Below are 22,838 nucleotides of genomic sequence, written 5' to 3'. Positions count from 1 at the left end.
GATGGTGGTATACTTCATTGTCCCTTTTGAGCTCTGTAACAAGTCATGATACCTTGAGCTTCAACTCAATACTCAGCATAATACTTTTCATTCAACAAAGAAGGATGGCCATGATTTTTATTATGTTACATAAAGTCATAAACTACAATCAAAGAATGCAAAAATTAAAATAGTTTATAATGATTCAATTTTTTAAAGTTGTAGTTTTTCTAAAAAAAATTATTATTTAATTGAAATATAAACTACACTAAAAGGAGTGCAAAAATATTAAATTATTAAATAATGATTAAATTTATTTCCATTTTTAATAAAATTTCAAATTTTTAAAAGTTTGTTAATTATTTAAAATATAATAGGGATTGTGTTCCTGACCTAGGGAATCCCAATTAAGCTCGTTCGAGGACCTCAATTTTCAACTAGATGGAGCTCAGACCTATAGAACTTATCATTTGATCCCTAGAAGTTGGGATTGACCTCCCCAACATATAGGGATCTAAATCCCCTAAATTTTGGGGTGTACAGATTGCGATCCCAAACCTAGGGACCTTCTAGCCTTTCACAATTCCTCGCTCCCAATCCAACCCCAGAACCACTCTCAATCCTGATCCCATCAATAGTGTTTTGGCCTGCAGCTATTTTCCCATTTTACAGAATGGAATAGCGAGGCCCCTTCTCAAATTCCAGGTGGAGCATGTTATTATTTTCTCCTATTAACAACCATAAAATGAATCCTACAAAGACAAGAATCCGGCAACAGCAAGGAAGCTTAGGTAACAACAGAGTTATTTCTCTTTTTTCATTTTTATATAATGGAGCTATCTTTTAAAAACATACTCAAGATGTTGCAGTTTATCAAATGGTAAACAGATATACTAACGAACATTCAAAACTCTAAGCTTCTTTGCACAAGAAAATAAGTAACCAATGCATTATCAACCTTCAAATATATCTCCAACAATGATAAATAAGGAGGTTTCCCTAACCGAAGTAAAACCTGTGGTAACATCACTGAAATCCCCAATATAAGGAATGGACTGCAACCCACTTGCAAACTGTAAAGTAGCCATTGCATATGGTGAATATTGAAGAGTGGAAAATCCAAAGAGCATTGCAAATTTCATCCAAGATGAAAATGATATCTCAGCAGCATTATCAACACCATCCACGAAAGGCGTGGATATTTTGCCGTCTTTGGCTACGAGGCTTGCTCCAACACATTTATCCAGATGATCAGAATTGTATTGGACATGCATGAGTTCAGATGATACGTCCAAACAATTCATCTTATCATCAACAAATCCGAGGTCCTGCAGTCAAATATCTAAATTAATGATTAGCACAAAATTCCCATCATAGCAAGAATTAAATCCTAAAAGATTGCAACCAAGTTAGAGCATTTCATTGCATGGTCCAAAATGGAATATGATCAATATCTTAATCAGGGTCACTCATAGCCAAGCATAAAGATAGAAAAAGAAATGCTTAAGTTACAAGTACCTCAATAAAACAATGATATAGCTCACAATTTCACCAAAGGCTTGAGCCAGTGACCGTTATCAACCCCTCCCCTTCATTCATAGCCACACAACGAGATAGGAAAAAAGGAAAGGTCTAAGTTACGAGTACTTCAATAAAGCAATGATATAGGTCACAATTTGAGCAAAGGCTTGAGCTGAGCCAGTGACTGCTATCATCACCTCCCCTTGCAACTTTGGCATGGATAAAATAGAAGACCAAGTACCACTAAATTCACATAATACTCAGAGAGGTTTCAGCATCAAATACTTCTACTGATTAAGAATAAATTTTTGGTAACAACCAATGACAGCTAAGATATGAATCAATTCCATAAATGAAAGTCCCCCATCCCCTGCACAATCTCTTTATGGAAAAAAAATATATAATATGAATCATGATCAAGTACCATTACGATGACAACAGCGGTGATTGAACATTATTATGCTAACTATTGCTATCTATTCCAATCCACACAAATCATTTAAGTTATGACTCCTAACAGAATCAATGGGAAATGTTAGCTACTTTGTCCAGGTAATCCATTGGGTTAAACTATAAATGACATGGAAGATGCATGTGACATCACGCATGATTATGTTAAGGTGTACAAGTACACCAACAACATGAATGCACAAAGTGTAATCAAGTAAAAGAACACAATTGGTCAGGGTGTATTATCTATTTAGCTAGGGATGACACATCTATCAACCATGTCATATGCATATTAATGTTTGGCTAAATATAGTGGCATAGTGCAATGCAGAACAAGCATTCCTTTATAATACAGCTCTTCAGTTCCCAAAAACTATCAAATATCATACATGTCCTTCAAATGAAACTGATGCTGGAGTAGGGCCTCCCAAAATCAATTGCAAGAGCTTTCTAACCTGTCAGTCAATTAAATAAGGAGGACTACAGTACCAGCATGCGGTAGTAAAGAGAGAAAGAGATGTATTGCAGATTGGGTGTGCGTAGAGAGTGAGGGCGTAAGAGGGCTTAGAGAGATGGATGATTTGGAGGTGCAGTGTGCGGAGAGAGGGGTTTTAAGTGTCTATATTACCAATATTTCCTACTTAGTTCATCCGTTAAGGCCTCAATGGGATGACCAACATTTCCCTTGTAGGCTGGACTTATTTGAAAAAGTTTAATAAACATTTTTTTCGAATGAGCAGTTGAGCATTTTGTGGCGTTTTCTTAATAATGTAACACTAATTAATGGAGCAGAAAAAACTATTTTCTTCTACATTCATTAATGGGTGGGATTAAATGAAACCCATCCAAACAGATCCTAAATTCCCAAAGGCTTATTTCATTTTTTTTAAATTACCAAAATTTGAAAGGTATAATGGGAAAATACATGACCTTAAATTCATAAAGTCAATTGAAATATTTCATCAAAATGCCTTTCAAGAGGTATATAAATGGCACCAAGTTAAAATGGAAATAAACCATTTCCAGAAGCTAAATGGGCATCTGAAAAAAATTCTAGTTGCTTGCAAGGACAACTGCATTTCTGGAGGAACAGCATGTCTTATGAAGTTCTAGGTGATAATCCATCATTTCTTGTTATGTTTAAACACTAGGCCAATATGCTCCACTTAAGGTTTCTTACTCCACCATGGATATGCACAAATCAAAAATTAAAGATGTCTAACCAGCTATCGGTATAGCTCCTGTCATATTTGTTGGATGATTGTCTAACCATGTTCCTTCTCTCCAATGGCCCTAACTCACAGAGAGATTTGCAAAGTTCATGATGTGAGCAAACACAATGGGTAAAAAATGCCCTTTAGATAAATACCTCTACCTGTTGATACATAAATGCCACATACATCTTTCTAGATCTATTCTTTCATGCAAAGAAGTAACATGCACTACAAGGGCTTTTGAGAACATCTCCGACAAAACTAATTTCCAGTCAATACCAAAGACCTCAAAATCAATGAAACCCATAACAAGAATGACAACCATAACAAGAATGACAATATATATATACATATATATGGGAATGGATCTTATCAGCCCACAAGCTGACAGCTACAGTGTCAGCCAATAGCCCAGATCTAATAGTCACAACCTCATTTCATATTTGAATTTTTATTGTTTTTCTACAAATCCAAATCACTTGAAATTTTGAGAGTATATTCTTTAAAAATAGTATAACCTAATAAAAATATTAAAAGAAAAATTTGCACAATATAAATCGACCAAAATACCCTCAAAATGTTTCAAGGGTATTTTGGTCAATTTATATTGTGCAAATTTTTTTTTACATTTTTATTAAGTGCACCTTGATGAGAAGAATGTACGCCTAAAATTTCAAATACGAAATAAGGTCGTGACCATCAGATCGGCCCAGTTTCAATCTGAGCCGTTGGCTGATACTGTAGCTGTTACCCCATGGGCAGACAGGATCCATTCCCTATATATATATAAATATATATATACATATATATATGTATGTATGTATATATATAGATATATATATGTATGTATATACATACATACATATATATATATCTATATATATACATACATACATATATATATGTATATGTATATGTATATGTATATGTATATATATATACATATACATATACATATATATATGTATGTACGTATATATATATGTATATATACATATATATACATATATATATACGTACATACATATATATATGTATATGTATATATATATATATATATATATAGGGATAATTTAAACTCCACAACCCTTCAAATTACAAAGGTTCAAGATAGAGAGAGTTGTGAAGGGTGAATTTATTAATTTTGTAGTCTATTTTTAAAAAAAAGTTACTTTTGTGGAGCAATTTTGTAAATATTACTACAAGACAATGGGTACTTTTGTCATCTCTATAAGGGGTAAAGTTGAAATTTTAATAAAAGACAAGGGCACCTATAAATAAAGTTTTAGGACACTAACTTCTAAAATGCCATTGTATTTTTGTGAAAATTTCAAATTTGTTCTTACTTAATGGTAAAGTTACCTCTTTAAATATTTTTTTAATAAAAAAGTAATGATTGTTTTGATAAATACACCCATCACAACTCCTTCTAACTTGAACTTTTGTATTTTGAGGGGTTGTTAACTCTAGACAAACCCATAAATATATATATATATATGAAAAATTCTTAAAAACGCCTATATGCGAATTGCTACAATGTTTTACCCCTGTCATGGACATGCTATGTCCGTGCCGATTTTACCTAAAAACCGCCACAGATGTACAGGAGCCGTGGCGATCCCTGTATATTTTTTGCGTCAATTTTGCATGAAAAAAATCCCGCCACGAAAAATCCCATCACGGACATGTTATATCCGTGACAGACCGCCAAGGACATGCTATATTCATGACGGTCTTTAATCCACGCCGTTCGAAAAAATCAGACGGCATCGAGCCTATGGGTGAAAAAACTGTTCATTTTCGCCCATTGGAGTTTTGTAGTCTCTTCCTATCTATATATATATATATATAAATATTACAATTTCAATAAAAGAGGGCAATATGGCATGCTTGGTAAACATTAAAAGAACAAACATTGTCATTTAATCATGTTTAAACATTGTTGGGCTCCTCGAGGGGAAGAAACCAATTACAGAACTCGAGAACCTAGGGAATTGGTGCATCTCCTTCTGGTTCATGGATTACCTTTGAGCAAGGGCCATTGTGCAACCCAAGTTATTCATTTGTCAAATCAAATTAAAGTAGCAATCATCCTTTTCACGTGTCACTTGGTACCAAAGTCTTGGGTTGCATAAATGACATTTAAGTAGTAATTGCAAGGACCACCCAAACTAAGTATAAAAGCCACATAATTGGGTCTGCTTAAAAGAGGAATTCACCTGCTCCCACTCAACTCCCTAGGTGCATCCCATCACCAGTGAGATTTAACAGTAGCAAGCTAACAACAATAGTATCTTAGCAAACTACGGTAACACTCTAGTTTCAAGATACACGATTCTATGGTGCATGCCATATTTTGCCATCCAGACTACACTAGTCACTCACTCAAATATGCACGTCAAAAACACATTGAGAAAGAACATATATCTAGATGCACCCAAGAATATTGGAAGACCCAAAACGAGTCTGCCGCAAAGATAATGATCCAACTAGCACAAAGTGAGTACATAGATCAAAAGATATGCCTTTATGGGCTACAACTTTTTTTCCAAAATTCATAGCGCAATTTGGTAGTATCAAGCAGTACACAGCATATCATCAATATTCCAATCACTTCTGAATTTTCTGAGTCTTCAATGGCTTGTTTTTCTGCTTCTAAGATGATTGATAGGACAATAAATAAAAAGACCAACACATTCATGAATAAAAATTCAAGAAGTATGCAAAGAGACAAAGGAAACTAGTTGACCTCTGATACCTAGCTTCATTTAGGAATATAGAATCATGCCTAACAAGCCTATGCACTTTCTTTAGTACATTAAAATTTCATTGGTGGAAAAAGTTATCAAATGGAAAGAACAAACAGCTAAAAGGAATGCCTGGATAGAAAATTTACATAGAAGAAGAAAAGCATGTCATGCTAAAGAGGGCCAACGATTACACCTATGATAGGATGAAAAGAATTTCAAATCACAGGGACACCATACAAAAATCAAGTTTTAAAAAAAAAAAAGAAAAAAAAAAAACCAATAATAACAAAAAAATTTGCCCAGGACATTAACCAAGTACTAATATTTTTAGGTTCCAATGAGAAATATTTAATACAAATAATTATGAAATATATACTTACATTATGTGACGTTGAAGATGTAAGTTGGAAGACTTCCAACACCTCGGCGTTTGTGCGCACGTAGAGTGGCCATTTTTTGAGATATCTGCATACCATTTTGCATTCAGAAACCAAAAAAATGATATGCTAAAACCATAAAATCAGGCTAATTACCATTTATCTATCTCTCTACAATATACTATGAGCGCATGTAATATAACTCCCGTTAGAGCATATTGTACACCTCCCTCAGTCAGAATACCTACTTATGAAGAGTTTTTCATCTCACATTTTGGGAACCACCTAAGAACCACTAGATTATTTTCAAAAGAAAAAATTTTGAATTTTGATATTTCTACTGCTTGGATCTCACCCTCCAAAAAATGTACTCTATGTTCAATCTTGAAAAATCATTTTTTCAAGTGCCTAGAGAGTGCAATTAGGAAAAACTTTTATTGAGATTAATCTACGAGTTGATAAAGTTACATCGCCAAAATTTGGGGTCCGAAAATTACTACTAGATTGGGTTTTACCCAGGAGTAAAGGGGCATTATATTCCCCAGGAATATAAAATCTGGTAAGTAATATCAATATATCTCTTCAACTAACCAATAAGGTGAATAATTCGTATCTCTCTAGATTTCTAGATTCAATATAAAATCAGACAATCATAATAAGCACAAACTTTTCATAAGTACATGAAAGAGTTCCTTCCAAATTGTACCAAACCAAACATTCAGAAACAAGTTGACAACAACCATCCAACTAGAAACTGACAACTATCAAATTTCTTGTTTTGTGATAGCGAAGAAAGTTGGCCTTGAAATGTAAAGAAGTTAACAGTGGCTGTAAGAACCAAGGGAACAATGGAAGCAAACAAAGAGGATAGATTGAATGAGCCGAAAAAAGAAGCAAAGTTGAATGAGTTTACCATTTGGAGTGGAACAATAGGTACCATGAGCTCATCTATCAACAAAGAAACAGAAAGGAATCAATTAAATGTCAAAGACCAAACAATGCCTAAAGAATTGTAAGCTTCTATACCAAATGCCTGAGCTGATGTTAGAAGTAGGATGAGCTTCACACGTAATGGAGGTATGTGAGAAAGTTTTTGACCCATGAGAAGGCACAATGGACTGATCAAATTACCCCTACAAAGGTGAAATATGGTGGAAGCAAGTGGTGCATATGTCGTACCATTATTTAATCAGTATACAATCATCTCATTTTTCTCTCTAGAATTGCTCAATGAAACATTTTCCTTTATATGTAAGATTATCATAGAAATTTCGCATTTTAAAGCAAGTGTTTACCAATTAGTAGACTTCTCTCTCTCTCTCCCTCTCTCTCCCTCTCTCTCTCTCCCTCTCTCTCCCTCTCTCTCTCTCTATCTCACACACACACACACCGTCACTCTCTCTGGCATAACTTTCTCTCTCTTGTTTAGGCATACCTCTCTCTTGAAGGAGGGAGAAATGGACACATGGGGTGGAGATCCACCCCCTTTTAGAGAGATGAAAAGGGGACAGATTTCTGCCCTCTTCATAGAAAGAGGAAGAGAGAGAGAGAGAGAGATAAGTGAGGTGGAATTTCCACCACCCTTTGAGTGAGAGAGAGGGAGAGAAATGAAAGAAGGGGGCAGAACCCACCCCCCCCCCTCTTGAGAGAATGAGTGCCTGGTACATGTGAGCTCGAGGTCAAGAGAGAGAGTGCCTGGTGCCTTGTGAGCTCGAGGTAGAGTGAGAGAGAGATGAAGGGTGGGTGGTGCCTCCCATTTTAGAGGTAGAGGAAGAGAAATGAAAGGGCGCGGTGCCCCCCTTTTAATCATATTTGTGATACTCTAGTGAGTATTGTTCATACTCGCCCGAGTAGTATAGAATTCAAACAGGTTAGCCTGAGTTTTACAGAACCTACGTAAGTCTACATAGTACTTGCCAAAGTAATTTTCACTTTGCCCATGTACTATCTGGTACACGGGTACTCTCCTCACCACAGGCTAAGATCGAATAACTTGACCAAATCCAAGTCAACTTGGTCAAGTTTCAAAACATTGTTGATAAGTATCAAGGAGTGTAGACAACACCAGAAATTCTCACTAATGGGATTCCAAGAAGCCCAAGTTCCGAGTTTCAGGGACCATACTAAGCATAGTGAACCATATTGAACCTAGACCTCCAAGAATTGTACCTGGACCTAAAACTTAGCAGAAAACCTTGCCTAATACCCTCAACTAGTCACCTTAGACACTCCTAAGCCTAATGAACATAGAAAACTGACCCGAACACAAATTTGACACCCAGAAACTTGAAACCAAGACCTTAAAGTCCTAGCCATGTAGACCCCTTAAAAATAACTCCAAATTGACTAAATTTGGCTCCGAATTATAGAGGAGGTCGCAAGCTTTCCAACGGTCCGAGAATTGCCTAAATCCGACTTATGGTTTGAAAGTTATGGCTTGAACAAATTTGTTAATAAAAATAACAATTTAGTCCCTGAACAACTCGGATCGACTGGCACATGCGCAACTCACAGGATGCACAAATTTTCGACCATAATTTCACCTAGAAAAGCCCAAACTTTTCTAAAACCTTTTAAAGGCTTCTGGGGTGCTCTAAGTTGGTTCTTGGACGCGTTTTGACATGTAAAACCCAAAGAATTTCATGAGATACCTAGAACCCAAGCCTATATAAACCCCATTTATTCCCCTAAGAAAATAGAACCAAAATTCATCTAAAAATCATTAGAAAATCCCAAATCCTCTAGAAAATTAGGAAAAACCCCGAGAAAATTCCTAGAAAAATCCCTTAGGCTCTAGAAACCCTAAGTCTATGAAAAACCCTAGGCTAGAGATCCTAAACTAAGATTATTTCAAATTTTTCTTATAAATCCCCAAAAATCAAAATTCTACGAACAAGACCTCTTAGATCCAAAACCTTCATAAAGGCATTCTTCAAGAAAGCAAGAGGAGGCACCAAAAGTGTAAATCAAACCAAGTCCTCATACGAGCCACAATTCCAAGTTTCTCAGGTATGTGATCTTTCCTTCCCCTCTACTTATTATTATTTGTTTCTTTATTTTATGTTCATGTCTTGATTTCTTAGTTTAATTTAGAATTCATAACTTTTAAAAGATCTAGTAGGTGTGAGATTTACAACTGGCACTTCCAATACATCCAAATAAAGGTCAGATTTGATAAATTTGTACCGGATTTGGATCTATAATTTGAACGGTCCCACATTCTCTATCGATTTATCAAATTTTAACTAGTCTTGCATGAATTTGAGTTGATCTCAAAGATTCGAGCAGAAATAGCTTGTTGCCCACCTAGGGCTCTGGAGCTGTAAATTCACATCACTAAATCATTAAAAGCTTCCTATTTGTCTTTAATTCTTATTTTCAGACGAGATAGAAAAAAATACAAGGGATGCAAGTTGACTAGAAAAACTCCCCAAAAATTTATCTAGGGGTCTCTAGATTAGTGCCATCATGTTGCTTGAAGGTGGCTTAGATGTCGACTCGGATCGAGTCGCGCCTAGTCCACGTGAGTGAGTCTAATAGTGCCTACACAACATTACGACTCGAGCAAAGCATAGACTGTGAGAAACAATTTTTAGCAGTTGTTTCTTATCCTAATTTTCCCCCTTATTTCTTGTCTTTTTCTGTTCCCTGTTTTCTATTCATATTTCCAGAAGATTACAAAATTCAATAAGAAAAAAAAAAGATAACTAGCTAGATCAATTCTTTATCTTTGCCTTATTCTTATACGTGCAGCTCATATTAGTCTTTATTTGCATTATTGCCTGCCTTATCACCTATCTTTTGTGCACATTACTTCTATACTTGTTTCCGCATCTCAATCACACACTTTGCATGAACAAAAAGATTTTCAAAGGTTTTCCCCTATACCAACATCGATGTCATGTGGGAACCCAGTTTTGTGGCAGGATGATTGGGGATACGCCAACACTAGCGCAAGTAACCCTCCGAGCTTCTTGACCACAAAACAACCCACACATAGTAAGCTCAACCTCCGCAATTGACCGACAACTGGGTCTTACTTCAGCACCCATATGGATCTAACCTGCTTTCAGTCACTTCGTTAGTTAGGAACCCCTCCTGAACTTGACCACCTATAGAGTTCTAAGCCAATTCATTCTTCAAACCGTTTTTGTGTGACTTGTTTTGCTCTAGGTTCGAGTCTAGGTCTAGCTAGGTTTGAGTTCTAAGTCTAGCTAGGTTTGAGTCTAAGCTTAGCTAGGTCCAAGTTAAGGTCTTAAATCTAGTCTTAGGTCTGGATCCAGGTGAAGGCCCATTTCTAGGCCCAGGTACATTTACCGATCCAAGCCTGCACCCAACTCCAGGTTTAGGTTTAGTCTTGGCCAAATCCAATCCAAGTTAGGTCCAACCTTCTAGTCTAGCCAAGTTTAGGAGTCATGGCTTAGGCCTGGACTAAGATGCGGTCTGACCCTTTAGCCATCCTAGGTCGAGGGTAGTAGACCAGTCTCTGGGGTATCACCAAAGTGTTGGCTCAACCCATAGGACCCAAGTGGGTGAATTCAATCGCAACAATCACAGTTAGTCACCAATGTATTCAGGTCACAAGTCATCCTGCCCATGATCTAGGAACTGTGGGCCACCAAGTCAGTAAAACCCAAAGCACCTTAAATAGTGAAGACATCACACAGGCAATCCTTCAAGAAGTGGAGATTTGTCAAAAATTAAGTCAACATAACCAAGGCAAGTCAAACGTGCCCTTAGGTTAGTCAACCCGAACTGAGTTAATCCCGATGCTCAGTCACTCTCTCACTGTCCTAATCCTAAATCGGTCAAAGAACAACCGAACTAGGGCCCATGTAAGCCGAGCCACTAGGGAAACCTAGAGAGCCAAGCATCATCCCCTAATCCCAATAGCTCATCAAGCCCAGCATTTACCCACCAAAACACTATCAATGGCTTTGAGCTTGATCTGACAATATTCCAAGGGTTAAGTCACAGTCAGTTTATGCAACTCCTTGCAATCTAGGCTTACATCCAAACCTTGGCAAACCAACAGGTGTAATCCAGAGTCTACCCCAAGTGCCAATCCAAGGGTATGGTCAGGATCCTCCTCATGCCCAAGGCCAACCTAGTCAAGTGAGTCAACCTATGGAAGTCCTTAACCCACAAGTCAGTCAGCCCTTATTGGCTGGAGCACCTGCTCAGTTTCAAACCCAATCGGTTCCTCCAAACCTACCCATGTCAGGCTCAATCGGTTCTATCAGCCCAAGTCTATTGTCCATTAGCTCAGCCAGTTCAAGCTACACCATTAGTTCAGACCTACCATGTGTCGTCTCAACCAACCCAAGTCGCACCACTCGTGCAAACGCATTACCCAACAATCCAATCCCTTCTGACTTGCCGCAAGTCTAGGTCCAATCAACCCCAACAATTCTACTGACCCATGTCTACTGTATCCAAACCCATTACCCATCAGTCTAGTCTTACCCAGTCCAAACGGTTCCGATTGTGTCACGGGTTCAAGTCCGCCCGTCAGTGTTCGACAACCAACCAGTGGGGCAACCCCAGCTGCCCAATCAACTAAGTTACCAGACCTGAAGAGTGATATCAAAACCTTTATGCAAACCTTGGCAAAGATGGGGGTTCCAGATGTCCTCCCCCCAAAATCTTACGTCAAGTACACCCTTGGAGATCTTAAACCTCTCTCACTGGTGTCCGTATTCCCCCAATTTAAAAAAAGTTCAATGAGAAGGGTGAAAGGTGACCCAGGAGACCACATCACTGCTTGAAGTGATGTTAAGCCTTTGACTTGGTTCTGAGAGGTAGTCACTAAGTACTCGGACCAAACTCCCAATGAATTGTTTTGGCGCTTCGCCTAACAACATCGCGCGGCCAATCAGCGATCGATGACCCTTGGCAAATTGGTTGCTACCCACCGAAATTATGGCGACTGTTTACGGACTTATTGCATCAAAGGCCATTGATCGAAACCTCTCAAATCGGTATGACCATAGAGAATGTGTCTCCTAAGTACAATTTCTTCTTCAGCAAAAGCACTCGGCCTTTCTCTTTTGACTTAATGCCCGAAATGGTCATGTGCTATGAGAAAACAAAGGAAAAGCCAAAGATCAATCACCAGCCACGTTAGGGCAAGAGTTTGACCACGATGAGGCCTTATCAGGCAGTGAACCCAATGCGATAATTACCAAAAGAGTCAAAAGCCCAGTCAAAGTCAAAATCACATTCAAAACGACTTAAGGATACAGAAAGATAATGGATCAAACCCCTCAGAAGGTCCAAGTTGTCCATCCAGAACAAGATACACCCCAACAAAAGCCCGTACAAGGCCCTAAGGCTAGGGATCCTCAAAACCATAATGACATGATGATGATGGCCTTCGTCCCAGTCAGAAACACATTCAAAACGGCTTAAGGATACAGAAGGATAATGGATCAAACCCCTCATAAGGTCCAAGTTGTCCATCCAGAACAAGATACACCCCTACATAAGCCCGTACAAGGCACTGAGGCTAGGGATCCTCAAAACCATGATGATGATGGCCTTCGCCTAGGATCTAAAACCGAAGAATGGAAAGGAAAACAAATTCTGCAAAGAATTCCAATCGATTGAAGACACAAATCCAAAAACAGTTCCAAGACATCCCTATCTTAGACAATGGGGTAGGGGCAAATAATCCAAACCCTATGGCTAGGGATTCCCAAATTCACAATGATGGGAATAGCCTTAGCCCGGGTTCTAAAACTCAAGAAAAGAAGGAAAAACAAAGCAATTCATAAAGAATCTCAATTCTAGTTAAAGATACATGCTTACTTCCATGATCTCCTTGTGATACATGTCACCACAAAAGCAAACGGCTTGATTAGTCTAATTTTTCAAGTAAGGGTAGCAGACAACTCACCAGTGGCTAAAGCCATCCATAAGGTCAACCGAGATCCTGAGGTTAGGGATTCAGAAGACCACAAGAATGAGGAATGCCTTAGTCTCGAGACTACAGATCAAGAAGAGACAAACCAAAAAGTAGTTCCGTGTGAAGCAAATCAAAGACAACAATGGGAAAAAATCAAGAAATGGGGTTGAGGTCAAGGTGGTAGCACCACCTGTGACTCAGTTTCCATTCCTATCTTTGCTAACCCCTGTAAAAAACTACTCACAGTTTCAAATATTGCTAACCCACTACTAACAATGACATTCCAAAAAACACAAGAAATGATTGGAGAAAACCAAGGATAAGAATATTCAAGTTCAAAAGAAAATTTATCTCCTCAAAGATTTTTGAAGGAACTTGAACCTCTGGAAATCCAAGAGCTCCACGTGGGCCTCCTTCACCCGACTTCTTGGCAAACCCACCTAGTTGGGCTGGGAGTTGAGCCTAGAAGAGTTGATAACACCATCCTCTAAGGCGGATCCAATAGTTAATGTTGAAGAAGCGAAGGCCTAGACCTCCCCTCAAATATTTTTGGAAGAACTTGAACCTCTGGAAATCAAAGAGCGCCACGTGGACCTCCTTCACCCAACTTCTTGGCAAACCCATATATCTGGGATGAGGAGTTGAGCCTAGAAGAGTGGATGGTGTAGAGTTGATAACACCATCCTCTAAGGCGGATCCAATAGTTAATGTCGAAGAATCGGAGGCCCAGACCTGACCACTCCTAAAGATTCAACAATTGTTCGAGAGTCCAGAGAAATTGAACCCCTAAAAATTCTAAGGGGGCCACCAAGACCACTCTCACAAGATTTCCTGGATGATCCACCTATTTGGGATGAAGAACCCCAAGAAGAAGATAGGGGCAGGAACACGAATCCGTTAACTAGAGCAGCCCATATTCGAGAAGATCTACTCTTGAAACAAAAAGTGTCGAAGAAGATCCAACAGGGACAGTCCCATCTACCAGCTGAATAAGAATCCTACGCCTTATCTGACAACTCCCAACATGTCATAGCACCATTAACTCTAGAAAAACAACATGAAATTCTAGATGAGAAGATCACGGAAAAGGAATAGGCTGATCACTTGCTCCTCCCTCTCAAATAGCCAGGTGGGACATCCACGTTTCGCTTAGGCACCCTACTCCACAGCATTGACGACCTACAGAATCATAAAACAAAAAAACAAAAAGGAAAGAAAAAAATTCACCCATTCAAGGGAAATAAACCAAATGAGCTTAGACGACCCAAAAGGAGATTGAATGACTGGAGGGGGAAGGATGATCGAGTTTTCCTATGTTTCTTGGAAGAAGTGACACTATAAGTGAAAATGTACCAATGACTCTTCTTCTCCTCCTCCTCCACTTTCTTCAAAAGAAAAAAAGAAAAAAGAAAGAGAAAAGAAAAAGCACAATCCTCCTAGCTGAAATTCTGAAAGGAACCTCGAGCATTAAAATAAAAAAAAGGCCACTGGGATGAACACCTGAAAGGGATCCCGAGGCGATAGGAAATAGAAATTCTCTCTCTTTTCGTCTCTTTTTCAAAGCCTCTTCTCTCTAAAAACATCTTCTTATCTTCCCTTTCCAAGTTAGAGTGGTGTCAAAAAGCAAAGTAATCTGAAAAGTATTGAGTCCAAGTAAACCTCAAGAGCCTCGACTATCTAAACTTCAAAGGGGTGCTAGTAGAGTAATGAAATTGGACGTCCAAGGAGATTCTAAGCATTCAAGGCCAATGTCCCAAATTATCTAAGACCTTGGCTTGCTCGAAAAACTGTAGAGAACTCTCTTTTGAATTGTGACACATGGGCCAAGATTGGGAGATGAAAGAAATACTCAATTATTCCCCGTCCTAAAGGCCCCAAAAAGAGGTGCGGCAGCCGACAAGCTCATCATATTCACGGGGGGGGGGGGGTACTCCATGGTAGAATGAGCCTAAATTGCATATCAACCCGTTTTTCGAAATTCTCTCCCTCTTTCAAAATTTTCGCATGCGTTCGTGATTTCAAAACATCAAAGTTTCTTTGTTAAAATCGTATGCCCAGACATTTGGTTCTGTTTTCAAATTTTCACCTTTGTTTTTAAAATTGCTAAAAATATTTCCCAAAACGAAGGAATTGGACAATCCATACATGATGCTACCACATTTTTGCCTTCTCTAAAAGTCTTAAACGATGGGGTTAAATACTTAGGAAAACCGATTTTTAGGAAAACAACCCATTGGTTCCCAAAATCTTGGCCTGAACCTATGGTCCTCAGATTTAGAATCAAAAGGTGAAAATAAATTTCATTAGCAGGATTTTCTCCACCATCGACTATCTTCTAAATTCAAGTTCCAATCCAATTGAAAACCAATTCCCAAAAAGCAAAGGTCTAAAACCAAAGATGTCTATCAGGCGTCCTAGATAGCACTATGGTGGCCTCAACAAAAATTACCATCCCATAATCAACACAGTTCCTGTTCAATGTCACTACAGATACCGATTAAGAGAGAGCTCCTAACAAAAAAATAACTGCCTCAAAGTCAGCACAGTTTTCATTAACATCTTACATATCAAAATCCATGAATGTACTGCCTTCCCCAAAGAGTACTGGTCATTCAAAAAGAATGACCCCTCCTAATTTTTTCCATCATGTATCGGGTGTTTATTTCTTTGCCATTCACCCGATGTCTCAGGTGAATGCTAATGAGGGGCAAATGGAGACACCCCCCAAGAAATTCCGGCTAATAGGATTCCCAAAAGCCTAAGTTTTGAGTTTCAAGGACCATATTAAGGCTAGCGAACCTAGACCTCCTAGAATTGTAACTAGACCTAAAACTTAGCCCAAAAGCTACCTAATACCCTCAACTAGTCATCTTAGACACTCATGTGCCTAATAAACATAGAAAACTAACCTGAATACCAATCTGACAACCAGAAACCTGAAACTAAAACCCTGAAGTCTTAGTTTTATGGAACCCTTAAAATTAACTCAAATTTGACCAAATTTGGCTCCAAATTATAGCGGAGCACACAAGCTTTTCAAAGTTCCAAGAATCACCTAAATCCAACTTACAGTTAGAGAGTTATGGGGCAAAAAAATGAGTTCATAAAAATGACAGTTGAGTCCCTATGCATCTAGGATCAACTTGCGCATGCACAACTCGCAGCAAGTCATGCAAATTTATGGCCACAATGTCGCCCAAAAAAGCCCAGAATTTTTTGGAAATTTCTAAAGACTTCTAGGGTTCTCTATGTAGGTTCTTGAACGTGTTTTGACACGTAAAACCCTAGGAATTTTGGCGAATATTCCTTACAAGATGCTTAGAACCCAAGCCTATAAGAAACCCCCTTTATTCACAGAAATAGAACAAAATTAGTCCAGATATCCTTATAAAATCCTAGAAAATCCCAAATCCCCTAAAAAATTAGGAAAAGCCCCTAATAAATTAGGAAAAATTCCTAGAAAACCCTAAAATATTCCCTTAATCTCTAGAAACCCTAGATATAGGGAAAACCCTAGAAAAGCCCAAGGCTAGAAACCGTAAGCCAAGATTATTTCAAATTTTCCTTAAAAATCCCCAAAAATCAAAACGCTAGGAACAAGACCTCCTAGATCAAAAACATTTATAAAGCATTCTTCAATAAAGCAAGAGAAGGCACCAAAGGTGTAAATCAACCCAGGTCATACGAGCCCCAATTCCGGGTTTCTTAAATATGTGATATTTCCTTCTCCTCTAGTTATCGTTATTTGTTTCTTTATTTTCTGTTTATTTCTTGATTTCTTAGTTTAATTTAGAATTCATAACTTTTAAAATATCTAGTAGGTGTGAGATTTACAGCTGGCGCTTCCAGTAGATCCAAAAAAGGCCCTGTCAAATTTGTACCTGTTTTGGATCTATAATTTGAGCGGTCCCACATTCTCTATTGATTTATCAAATTTTAAATAGTCTTGCATGAAATTGAGTTGATCTCGCTCAGAGATCAGCGCAGATTTGAGCATAAACAAGGAGATGTCACATGGTCAACATTAAAGATCATTATAGGTGAATTCAATGGCTGATTTATCTTTGCAATCATAACAGACAATTCCACCTAATGGATTCCCGAACTCAGGAGAAATCTTATTATTTTACTTTTTTGGTTCTGTTATTACTCCGAAGTTTGCCATACTTTGTGCTTGTATTGTGCTGGGTTTAATCAAATGTTGAAGATTCCAATGCTCCAGGTCATTTCCAAACCATAAAGCAATATCCAGCAAATGAGCAGAAAAGATGGCACAATGTGAAGCTTCAAATTCAGTCCAGGAGAAAATTATAATGCTTGTTCAGGGTTTGAAGAAAGGCAGTTATCAAGAGAAGAAACAAAGACGAGATATAAGCGAGGGGAAGTGGTGATCCACACGGAAAAGTTTAAAATACACAGCATACTAACTACTGTGCAACAGAACTAATATCAGCGAGGTCAAATGAACAACTCATTCAAAATTAAAGAACATGAATCTCTAAACACGAGAATAAAACCGAAAATTACTTCAATAGAATGAGAGAATAAAACGAACCTGGAGATTCTCCGAGCAAGTGCAGTATTAAAGGTAGGAGAATGGGGTTTAAGGGTTTTGTCAGAGCGCAAACAATGGAAGGCAGGGGACGACGAAGGTGGAGTTGCGTTAAGGGGGACGACATGAAAGCGGCAGAAAGGGGAATGAGACATTGCGAGAGACGGCACCATCTCTCTCTGTGTCTCACCTGCACCTTTCTCTCTCCAACCCCTCTTTTTCCCTTGTCGGAGCGATCTCTCTCTCTCGACTCTTCTATCTGCCCGCCTTATCTTTTACGTTCAAATGAACGGAATTGGAGGGCGCATGGGTTGCCGCCGCTCCAGCCTTTATGTAAGGTAAAATATACAATGAGACCAATTACTTTTTATGGGGGGTCACAATTCATTTTATGGGTAAAATATACAATGAAACCGCTTACTTTTTATGGGGGTTCACAATTCATTTTGACCTTTGGATGTGAAATTGAGTCGCTGCATTTATTTCATTAACTAGATTCATAATTTAAATAAAAAAAATTACAAACTTTATGACACACCCAAGCTATCAAATTTCATATGCAATATTTATAAGTAATTGAGATCTCCTTATGCAATAAGTAAAAGAAAAAGCTTATATAGAACCGAGGCTCTAAACCAGTGTTTAAAAAAACGCCGAGTCAAATCGAATTCGCCCGGTTCGACTCAAGAATCGTCATAGACGGCTTGAATAGCTAAAAAAATTGGGAATCGTCCGGTTCTAGAGAGAACCGAATGATTCTGCACAGTGACTCGCCGATTCACTGTACGGAATCGGCGAGTCCCGTGAAGAACACGGGCTGCACAGTATTCTTCACGGGATTCTTCGAAATTTGTCATTTTTTTATCATTTTTTTTGTTTTTTTTGGCATGTGATCTAATTTGCAGGCTTTATTCAGCTTTTACACGGATTAAATGGTTTAGAAATTTTGTGTTTTTGGATCACGAAACTTACATTTTTAGGATTTCCACATGTCCTTGTGTTTCATGCCAAATAGGGCATGAATCTTTCAAAATTTGTAGGCATTTTGATCGTAAAGTTGTTCATCAAAACTTTCTGTTACTAATTTGTGATAATCGTTGAGAAAAACATAGTTTTTTGGAGATTGAAGGCTCCGGTTCACAAAACCAGGTAAGAAGTTTGGTTTTTTTTTTTTTCCTCCATATGATTAATTTCACTGCATATTTTGAAGATAATGAGTTCAATTTGTAGGGTTTTTAATCTTTATTGTATCTATTATGATTTAACATATTCAATTTTATGTAATTTGGTCAATTACAGCATGAAATTTCACATTAACACAGAGATGTTTGCGGAACCAAATTTCCACTGTTTTTGTTTTTTTCCACCTTTTGATTTTTTGTTCATCATATATTAGAAATGATGAGTTCAAAATTTAGGGTTTTGATTCTTTATATTGTTGTTTATCAGAAAATGTACTCAATTGGATATAATTTATTCGCTTAGAGGTGGATTTTTGAGTTAAAATGGCTTATGTAAGATGGCTCTGTGAAGAACATAATTTTTTTTTTTTTTTTTTTTTTTTTTTTTTTTTTTTTTTTTGTAATCCATGATCGAATTGTTTTTTTTTTTTTTTTTGTAATCCATGATTGAATTTTTTTTTTTTTTTTTTTTTTTTTGTAATCCATGATCAAATTTTTTTTTTTTTTTTTTTTTTGTAACCCATGATAGAATTTTTTGTAATCCATGATCGAATTTTTTGTAATCCATGATCGAAATGTTTGTTTTTTTTTTGGTAATCCATGATCGAATTTTTTGTAATCCATGATCGAAATGTTTTTTTTTTTTCTTGTAATCCATGATCGAAATGTTTGTTTTCTTTTTTGTAATCCATGATCGAAATGTTTGTTTTTTTTTTGGTAATCCATGATCGAATTTTTTGTTTTTTGTTTTTTTTGTAACCCATGATAGAGTTTTTTGTAATCCATGATTGATTTTTTTGTAATCCACAATCGAATTGGTTTTTTCTTTTTTTGTAATCCAAGATCAATTTTTTTTTTTTTTTTTTTTTTGTAATCCGTGATCGAATTTTATGTAATGCATGATCAAATTTTTTGTAATCCATGATCGAATTTTTTGTAATCCATGATCGAATTTTTTGTAATCCATGATCGAATTTTTTGTAATCCATGATTGAATTTTTTGAAAATTTGTGATTTTTTTTTTTAATCCATGATTGAATTTTTTTTTGTAATCCATGATCGAATTTTTTGAAAATTTGTGATTTTTTTCTTTTAATCCATTATCGAATTTTTTGCAAATTTGTTAATTTTTTTTTTTAATCCAAGATCGAATTTTTTTTTGTAATCCGTGATCTAATTTTTTGAAAATTTGTTGTACTTTTTTTTTTATTTCTTTTTATCCATGATCGAATTTTTTGAAAAAAGATGATTTTCCGAAAAGATGTGAAAATCGTGACAAGGTTTTGATTATCATGATGTATTAAACCCAATTTTTAATTTTTATTGTTTGAGTTTGCTGTACTTTTTTTTTTTTTTTTTTTTCCATGATCGAATTTTTTGAAAAATGATGATTTTCCGAAAAGATGTGAAAATCATGACAAGGTTTTAATTATCATGAGGTATTAAACCATATTTTAAATTTTTATTGTTAAAGTTTTTGTTGAAAATTTTGTATGTTGATAAATTATTTATGCAAAAAAATGCATGTTATTATATTTTTAATGCAAAACTGTATTTTTTTTATCTGTTGCTAATGCATTTTTTAGTTGGAATGACTGATGTTAGCTGGCTCTGTGAAGAATTGTTTTTATTATTAATTTTTTAATGCAAAAAATGTATGTCCTTGATAATTGAGTTGTAGCCATGTTAGGAGCTTGCATGTTGTATTATATTATCCTGAATGTTTGTAATTGGTATGTACGAAAATATTATTGTCAATAGAGGTATTTTGCAATAACAAATAACAACAAATATGACTACATGAACTACCCCAACATATTATCACTACACATGGTGATTATTTTTCTTGTTGAACTGTCAGGTTAGTTTTATACTTTTTACATATTAAAACAGTTGAATCATGTCAATATCTGCAGAAGACCCTACATGGCAACATGGGGTCAAACTTGATCCCAACAAAAAAGACAAAATTATTTGTAATTACTGTCAAAGAGTGATAAGTAGTAGGGTACATAGGTTCAAGCAACACTTGGTAGGGGTTAAGGGAGAAGTTTCTGCATGCACTAGTGTCTCTAGTAATGTAAAAAAACAGATGGCGGCAATTCTTAATGCTAACAAAGGTAAAAAAATTGCCAAACACAGGATGAATGAGGAGATAGCTAGTTTATATACGCCATCAAGCAGGAATGATACAGAAGAGCAATATAATAATGACCTAGAAGAGCAATATAATAATGACCTGGACATGGCCACAAGATTGAGTTTATATGAACAATATTAGAAAGAACGTGGGTTTAGAATGCCCGGTGGGGGGCCTAGCTCAGATATGCTTGGTGGGCCCAGCTCGAGCATGTATGGCGGGCCCAGCTCAAATATATATGGAGGGGTTGGTGGTAATATGTATCAAGGAGAATCAGATGTTGAAGAAATTGTTTCTAGGTTACCTAGGAGTGCCAGTATTGCAGGTCATGGTCGTAAAGACCCATTTCTCTCAAACCCTAAGTCACAACAGATGACCCTAAAAGCCATAGTTAAAGGTACAATAAACATGTTGGGGAGATATGTTGGTAAATGGTTCCACGATAAAGGGATTCCCTTTGATGCAGCCAATAGCCCATATTTTCTACCTATGGTCAGTGCAATCCAGAAAGTCGGGCCCGGGGTAAAACCCCCGACGGCATATGAGCTCAGTGGGCCAATATTAGATGAAGAGGTGGAGGAAGTTAAATAGTGGACTGAAGAATATAAACAGAGTTGGCCAAGGACAAGCATTACTCTCATGAGTGATGGTTGGCAAAAAGGAGTTTTTAAACTTGTTTGGCCTATTCCCCAAAAGGTACAGCTTTTTTGTCTAGCAAAGACGTATCAGGGACGAAGAATGATGCAAACTTCTACGTACGACTATATAATCAGATAGTGGAGGAGGTGGGAGATAAGCATATAGTCCAGTTTATTACGGACAATGCGCGTGCATGTGTTTCTGCGGGCAGCAAGTTGATGGATAAGAGGAAGCATCTAGTATAGACCCCGTGTGCTGCACACAGCATTAATCTTATGTTAGAGGAGATCGGTGAGATCAAAATTGTGAAGGAGACTCTGGAGGAAGCAAGGTTGGTGTCGAGATTTATATACAACCACTCTAAAAATTTATTTCTGTTAAGAGAACACTCTAAGAAAAAAGAGATAATCAGGCCTGTCATAACCCGCTTTTCGACCGATTACGTAGCTGTGGACTCCATTCGAGAATCTGAAGGTGCATTAAAGATATTGTTTACCTATGAAGAGTGGTTAAATGACCGTATCTCGAAGTCCAGTACCAGTATAAAAGTGGACAACATAGTCTCAAATAGACGATTCTGGTCTCGATGTTCCAGTGTTGTAGAGGCCACTGCCCCTTTGGTCACGGTGTTAAGAATGGTGGATGCTGACAAAAAATTTACCATGGGTATCCTTTATGAAGGTATTGAGAGGGCAAAATCAGGTGTTGGGGAGAAGTGTAATTTTGCTAGCAAAGTGATCGAGATTATAGAAAGGAAGTGGAACACCAAATTTGGACGTCCAATTCATTATGCTGGTAAATATATATTTATATCATTACAATATTTCTTTTTAAATTATTTTTTTATGAAATTGTAAATGACATTTTTCTACCTATATATTTTGTAGGTTACTACTTCAACCCAAAATTTTTCTATTTGACACCTGAACAACCCCACAAGATTATGGAAGGGGTCAGATACATTATTGCAAGGTTGGAGAGAAGCCATCGAAACCAAGTAGCAGCAATACAAGAGGTATTATTTAATGTTTGAGTAAGAACTTCATTGAGTTGTTATATTTGTGAGAAATAATGCACTAAAACGTAATATATTTGTTTTAGCTTGCTAAGTATATGGATGCTATAGGA

At 37.0% G+C, this 22,838-nt stretch overlaps 1 protein-coding gene across 48 annotated transcripts in view; it reads right to left on the bottom strand.

The window, feature by feature from the left end:
* The window catches only part of LOC18446494 (protein PAM71, chloroplastic), a 42,059-nt gene extending 23,912 nt beyond the window's left edge, over positions 1-18,147 (bottom strand). For 11 of the 48 annotated variants that reach the window (XR_016053568.1, XR_016053572.1, XR_016053571.1 and 8 more), the window contains exons 1-3: positions 17,754-18,135; positions 6,295-6,379; positions 984-1,307 (exon numbers count right to left, since the gene is read on the bottom strand). Coding sequence is in view for 27 of the 48 variants with exons in the window: in XM_088864084.1 (XP_088720210.1) it covers positions 984-1,307; positions 6,295-6,379; positions 17,754-17,923 (579 nt within the window). In the remaining 21 variants the exon portion in view is untranslated. Of the gene's footprint in view, positions 1-937; positions 1,322-6,294; positions 6,380-17,753 lie in introns of all 48 variants that reach the window. The other 37 variants (XR_016053580.1, XR_016053579.1, XR_016053573.1 and 34 more) reach the window with 21 other exon arrangements.
* Positions 18,148-22,838: the final 4,691 nt, after the last annotated feature.

Source organism: Amborella trichopoda, chromosome 4, assembly GCF_054954075.1.
Source record: "Amborella trichopoda isolate Santa Cruz 75 chromosome 4, AtrichopodaSantaCruz75HAP2 v2.0, whole genome shotgun sequence".
NCBI classification, from domain to species: Eukaryota; Viridiplantae; Streptophyta; class Magnoliopsida; order Amborellales; family Amborellaceae; genus Amborella; species Amborella trichopoda.
Note: the sequence above shows the minus strand (reverse complement) of the source record. Positions and strands in the feature narration are given on the sequence as shown.